Source organism: Tupaia chinensis, unplaced genomic scaffold (genome assembly GCF_000334495.1).
Source record: "Tupaia chinensis unplaced genomic scaffold, TupChi_1.0 Scaffold000113_1, whole genome shotgun sequence".
Classification (NCBI taxonomy): domain Eukaryota; kingdom Metazoa; phylum Chordata; class Mammalia; order Scandentia; family Tupaiidae; genus Tupaia; species Tupaia belangeri.
The window spans coordinates 4,432,583-4,439,665 of NW_006159577.1; the positions used below are offsets into that span (position 1 = coordinate 4,432,583).

Genomic DNA, 7,083 nt, shown 5'->3' on the forward strand with positions numbered 1-7,083 from the left:
TAGCCACCATGCCACCTGCCAGCCCTGTTGCTTGTTAAATTATGGCACCAAACTAAACTTCTTGCCCTGATACATTTAAAGGGGGGTAGAAAGGAAAGAGCTGCCCCACTCTGTGACTCAGTGCAGTTCTGTGCCACTTCTGGGCACCTCTTGCGCCCAGGCTCGCACCATCTTTTGGAAACAGGAATTGTAGTTCCTCTCATGGGCTTTCCACTGCTGTGGGTCTCCCCTCTCTAAAACTGCCACTAAGTAAGCAATGGGTTTTTGGTGTTTTTGAAGAGGTTGCCAATTGCCCAGCCATAGCATTTTGCCCTCGTTACAGGACAAAAGGGGTCTGAAGGCAAACAACTTGCCAGAGTTTTAACTTGGCAAGTCATTTGGTAAGCCAAAGCAGCCAGAATAAATCTCATAGCCATAACTAAGAGCTTGGCTTGGGACAAATCACCAGCTCCTCAGTGTAGGCCAATTGCCCGAGGGCCAGGATCGTGAATGGGGAGTCTAATATAGTCATAAAACTACAAGAGAAGAGAAAAGAGAAGAGAAGAGAAGAAGAGAAGAGAAGAGAAGAGAAGAGAAGAGAAGAGAAGAGAAGAGAAGAGAAAAGAGAAGAGAGGTGTAGAGAAGAGAGGTGGTGGCATGATGGACTAGGAGGGCAAGGCGTGGGATGGAGGGCAGCAAGGGCTCTGCTAGACTCTTCGGGGATTCAAGGAGGGCTCGCTTTGCTGCCAATAACTATTTTTTCCCCAGGGGAATCAGAGTGATGAAGAGGGCTCCTACTCTGCCTCTGGGGCCCCAGGAGAACTCTTTTGCACAATATTCTAACTGAGGATTATCAGTTCAGAAGCCACAGAATCCCTAAAGGAATGGTGTATGAGTGTAACAGGCACCCTAAGAGGGTCTTCCATTTTCCTTACCCCTGCTGGATCAATTCGTACTTGACAGTAGTAAAATCATGGGGATCTGGAGAAGCCACACAGGTGTCCACAAAGAGCCTGAGGTTGGGATCAGGACTGTGGAGGGTGGCCTGGAGGAAGACCTCTTTCTTCTGGCTGGCATAGTATGGCGCCATGCCCCCCTCATCCTCGGACTCAGGAGACAGGAGGAATGATACAGACACATCATAACTGGCACCCGCCTTCGGGATGTTGGCCCCATGAACGACTTCAACTGAGGATGGACCATTCACCCTGCAAGTGAACTTCAGCTGGGGCACCTTATGCCGTACAATGACGCGACCAGGATGGCCCCGGATTCGTCCTCTGATGGAGTTGGAGTAGCTGAGGGAGCCCAGGTGTTCCTGTGAGGACGAGAGTAAAGTTGGTGGCCAGCATTCTGGGCCTGCCTTCATGAGCAGAGACCTCTCTTTTCTACCCCACTTGGTGCCAGCTTGCTGAAGTGCTGGAGGGCAGGAACACCCTGATCAGGCCTCTGTGGTACTTAACTGCATGGGGGGGGGGGTGGCATGATTGCAGGTGCATGCAGCCCCAGAGGGTGAGTATGAACTCTCTACCCTCCTGTGATTTCCAAGCGGTGGTGCTATGAGCTGGGTGCTATATCCATGCTGGCTACATGTAGCTCCCTTCCTGTCAGATTCGTCCACACATTCTATTCCTTCAGGCACTCATAGGCCATCTTCCACTGGGACTTTCATCCTCTCTTTAGTCTCTTTGCTTCCCTTGACTCTAGACCAGTCTGGTTACAGGTGAGCTGTGGGCCAGGCCCCGCTGGCTTTCACTCCAACGTGACTTGCAGGGCCTGTAGGGGTGCTGAGGGCTGACGGGCACTGCTTCTCACTGTCTCCTTCCCATACCCCTGGGTAGATGCCCAGAGGATAGGCCTGTCTAGGGACGTTTGTTCAAGGAGCCCCAGCTTGTGTGAGTCATGTCCTGCAGCATTCTGCCTTAGAACTCCCCAGGGACTTCTCTAGACTAGTGTCTCTCAATCTTTTTTCCCAATTATTGCTCTCCTAGGAGCCTTTAGAGACATTTTCTTTATCACCCATCCTGTCCTTTCCCCTGCTTCTATGACATTTTATAAAATTTTAATACAACAGATACACTGCTTATGTTCTACAGGCATATCTGTGCTTTATCCATAACATTTTTAATTATTTTGATTTTTTTTTCCCTCTAAGAACCAATAGCTATCTCCCTCTTGAGGGTGATACTGCTGTCCTTGAAAAGGCACAGCTTAGAACAAAAAGTGGACTTCTCAGTCACCTGGTTCTACTCCACTTTCTTTTTTTTTTGGAGAGCTTTTTTTTTTTTTTTTTCTATAGGGTGCGTGCGCTCTCCAGAAAGACAGAGAGAGACAGAGAGACAGAAAACGAGAAATCACCCCCCAGGGAGGATGACCACACCACAATCCTTTCTCCTCCTTTCTCCTCTTGGGATCTTGGGCACACATGCACATGCGCCTGGCATTAGTTTAAAACACCAGGTCCAGGACTTGAACCTCAGTTGACTACATGGGAGTCCAGCAACATAGCCATTACGCTAACTGCTGGTCCCACCCACTTCTGAACCTGGGCTTCCCAGCCCCGAGTCTCTTCCTCAACGCCCCCAAGCTCGCTGCCAATCCCTGCATGGAGCACTACTGTTTCCCTGACTACTTCATCTTACTGTCTAGGCAATCCTCTCTTTATCCACCAACCCTATTCAAAGTGGTTTCCTGTTCACTCCAAGTCCTTTTCCACCTCCTTCCTTGTTTCATTACCTTTTAACCCTTTGACTACAAAAAGGACTCCCCTTTGTGTTGGTTCAATGCCTTCTCTCTTTTCCTGAATGTAAGATCCTTGGAGATGACCTTGTCAGTGTTGTGGCTTTGGCACCCTCAGTACCTAGAGGGAAGCTCATTCACAGACTAATCAGATGGAGGATCGTTTTGTGGCAATGTTTTCCTCATGGGTGGTCTGGGACTGGCTGTCACCCCACATGGTTCCTGACCCTGCTATGTCCTCTGGCTTCAGCATTGTGGTCAGCCCATGGAAGGCTTTCAAGGGGAGCTGGGCCAACCAGGACAGAGAGGACATTTACAGGGTCTTTTCCAATGGCCTTTTAGGGACTACTCTCCTCCCAGACACAGGGAGCATCCAGCATGCCTGCAGGGGCAGAAATCTCTTAGATACAAAAAAATTTCAAACTGAATTTTCAGATCAAAGAGAGTAAGAATGACTACTGTCTACATAACCAAATAAAAGGCCAAATGTGAATTAATTCAACCTCCAACAATGTCAAAGTATTCTTCCGTGTATGTGTGTCTAAACAGGGCAGTGAAAGAAAAGAGGAAGAAGATGGGGAAGAATATGTGCTTTGCAATATATTACACTGGGAAATATACTGAGAAAAAAGATGTCATGGTACATATTTTTCCTATATTTTTTTGTATACTGCTTTATGAAATAAGTAGGTGGTTAAGATTATATACACACACACACACACACACACATATATGTGTATATATATAATATTCATAAATGTTCTACACATTTGTTTTCTAGATCAAAAAGAATGTGGGGCTGGCCCGATAGCACAGTGGTTGGGTGCTGCACAGGGGAAGCTGCATGGTCACGGGTTCAAGTCCCAGCCGGCCCCAGCAATTTAAGATCACACATGCATATCCAGGGTCCTGACAGGTTGGAGAATTGCAGGAAAAGGGATTATTGTATGACCAGACCCTGTTGGGCAAGGAGTACTTCCTCTCTTTTCCTCTCACACTCATTTATGTGCATGAGCCTTCTAGCATTATATGTGTGAGTGTGCATGTATGTGTGCGTGTGTGTGTCCACGTGTATGAAGTATGTTGAGAAAACTGCTTTGCTTTCCTAGCTAAGAAAATATTATCAGTCCATCCAACTATCCACCTACATATCATCAGTCCATCAGTACGCAACACTTCTTATTGTGTATCCCAAATTCTCAAAAGGAAGAAAAGTTTCAGATAAATGAGTGAGCTATTTGAGGTATCACCAAATTCAGAAATGAAGTCATGGCTTATGACTCTCCTCTGTCCCTACGCAGTTATTTAATAGGTGATTGAATTTTCCAAACCCATCTCCCTGGCCACCATGCACAGGAGGGTACCACCACCTTGTCAGTTTCTTACCCGCTGGAAAGTGCCACAGCGTCCATAGGGAATGCTGAAGATCAGGTACTGCCCTGTGACTCGGGGACGGCACAGCTTGTCATTTAAATGGACGTCCCAGGAGGAGTATCCCAGCCTCCGGAGATAGCCTCGGTCAATGACGGCTTGGAAGAGGTGAGGCAAGCAGGAGAGCTGGGCTGCAGGAGAGGGAGGATAGATCCTCACCAAGAGAACCTAGTATGCTGGATATACAACTCAGAGATGTGGGTGTATGTCTACTTTATAAGAGCAAAGGACAAAGCCCTGGGCTGGGGTTGGCTCAGTTCCTTACCTCTACCCCTGACTTGACTTTCATGGACTTTATATCCACAATTTTCCAAAAAGGCTTCGCAGTCATACCACATTCATGGGGAATCCTACCTGCAGCCCACGTTGAGAACTCCTGAGCCTGAACATGTGCTTACTGGGGCCTCTGTAAGTTGGTAAACCAGAGTGGAAGCAAAGGGACAGGGGACCTGGGTACAAAGAGATTTCTTCCTCAACCTCCTGAAGCCCAGCTAGTGGAAACATAGAAGCTGCCCCCCACCTCATGCCTGTTCTCTCTTCTCCATTTGATGGCTCTCTAAGCTTCCCCTTTCAGCAGCCTCATATTCAGACTCTAAGAGTGGTGAAGAGTTTACCATTGTCTGTGGGTACGACAGAGTCAGCTGGACCTGGTAAGAAAAGAAAGATAAAAAACAAATGTCAGGAACGCTGGAACACTGGAGGAGCATGATGCAGCCTGCAGTAGACATGCAGTGTAGATAAATGGGCTGTTTGATTTAGCTATGAAAACTGGAGTACAATGGCATGAAAATATTCCAGAACATGGAAAGGAAACCAAGGAAAACTGGGCTCAGGGCCCAATGGAGCAGGATTCTGCTATGTGTGAAGTAATGTTTAGAATACAGATATCATCAACACCAAGATTTGCTGGAGTAAGAGAGTAGTAAATACAGGACTTGGAGGATATAAACACACCACATATACAAGGGGACTTCAAAAAGTTTGCGGAAAATTAGAACCAGTCAGTGGCATGGTGGTTAAGGCTTAAAAAAATACAACCGGCATGTGTGCCCAAAATCCCAAAAGAAGAGGGGCCAGCAGGTGGAGTAGTGGTTAAGGTGCTGGATTCTCATTGACTGTGGTTGGAGTCCCAGACCCAGTGGCTTATAAAAAAATCAGAACAAATAGATTTTAAAAAATAAAGAAGTGGAGAAGGGATTATAGTGTGGCCATCATATGGAAGATGCTTTCTCATGTGGTCTCTTTAGCAGATTAAAAAGAAAAATGGAATTAAAGTATGAGTTTATTTTGATGCAAAAAGTTGAAATCTATGCAACAGTTATTTCATAATACATATTTCCCATGAGCTTTTTGAAGACCCCTTATATGAATTCTGGCTATGTCGCTCCCCATATGCTTGGAACGTCAGGCTGGGAAAGATGAGTTTGCAGCTGTTAAAGATTTCTTCAACTCAGAAGCAAGGCCCAGCCCATTCAGTATAATCAGCCACAGTCGCTCAACCCCTTCAGATGCCCCAGACTCCAGACCACTGGTCTTTTGGACACTGTGCTCAGTGAAAAGGAAACCCTTTGGCATATAATCCGAGGATGGAAATGGACTGTCATTTAGAGGTGGTACCCTGATAATACTAGAGATGGCCAGAACTAGGAACAGACACAATTAAATGAGGATCTGGAAGGTAAGAACCCCATGACCCAGCACAGACTCAAACTACTCGGCTCTCTGTGTGATAAATGTTTGTGTTCATGGGACTCCAGCAGTATTTCTATTCTATTTGGGCCCCCTGTCTGTGAAAAACAAGGTAACACCTAGATAAAAGTGAAAGCGATGGTGCAATTGTTTTGACTTACCTGAAGAAACTAAGAATGAAACAGACAAAATTGAACTCAGTTTTGTTCCCCAAATCTTAGAATTCCAAAACTCCTTGAGATTTACATGGGTCAACTTAGAACAAATGTAAGGAAGTACTACTCAACACAGAAGATAGACAACCTACAGAAGTCAGAATGCCAAGACAGATTCTGGGTGATAATAAAATAAATTCCAGTTAAAGTAAAGGCTAAATTTTGGATGAAAGGAACATTAGAATTGGGACATTGTGGGACCAGCAGTTGGTATAATGGCTATGTCGCTGGGCTCCCATGTAGTAAACCTTGGTTCAAGCCCCAGACCCGGTGGCTTAAACTCATGCTGGTGGGGGCGGTGATTTCTCCCTTTTTTCCTCTCTGTCTCTTTCTTTCTGGCGAGCACATGTGCCCTATAGTAAAAACCCTCTCAAAAAGAAAAAAAAAAAAGGAATTGAAACATTGTGGGGTCTTTCTGATTTCTGAGGGTTTGGTCAGGTGAAAAAGATTGTCCAGCCTGGATTTTGTCCTTGAAGCCTCTCCAGAGATTACAAAGAGGACTGGACAAGCTGTAGTTTGACAGCAGCAGGCTCTATGTCCTAAATCATTTTATTACAGTCGCGCCTTCCTTTAACCTCATAATCTTGTAGCTAAATCTCAAAACAAATAGTGTGCTGAGTTGGAATTAGAAAAAACTGATTATTCAACGCCCAAGGCTGGATGACTAACGAATACACAAATACGCCCTCCTTATCCTAGGGTCTGGAGCCTTGTCCAAACCTGGTATTTCTGGTTGAGCCCAATTTTGATCTTAGAAATGCTTCCAGACTGAAAGGCATTCCTCAGAGCGTGGTCCACGGGGCGGAGCCTCCGGACACTCCCAGGCTTGGGACCAGGTGCGGGGTGGGGATTCAAGAGGTGGGGTACCTGCGCAGACCACGCCCGCGTCCTCGAGGTGCCGGCAGTTGTGCAGAGCCCATTCGCGGTGAGCGCAGCGCTCCAGCGCGTCCTCGGTGCCGGCGCAGCGTACGTCGTCCAGCAGGATGGGCCCGGTGCCCGGGCCGAAGCGGCTGCGCCCCGGGGCGCCCAG

General features: G+C 46.8%; 1 protein-coding gene across 1 annotated transcript in view; it reads right to left on the minus strand.

Moving 5' to 3' along the window:
• The window catches only part of LOC102496342 (deleted in malignant brain tumors 1 protein), a 43,962-nt gene that overhangs the window by 1,513 nt on the left and 35,366 nt on the right, over positions 1 to 7,083 (minus strand). The window contains exons 25-28 of the mRNA XM_027770128.1: positions 6,921 to 7,083; positions 4,764 to 4,796; positions 4,105 to 4,280; positions 915 to 1,297 (exon numbers count right to left, since the gene is read on the minus strand). The exon at positions 6,921 to 7,083 is cut by the window's right edge and continues 1 nt beyond it. Coding sequence (XP_027625929.1) covers positions 915 to 1,297; positions 4,105 to 4,280; positions 4,764 to 4,796; positions 6,921 to 7,083 — 755 coding nt within the window. The remainder of the gene's footprint in view (positions 1 to 914; positions 1,298 to 4,104; positions 4,281 to 4,763; positions 4,797 to 6,920) is intronic.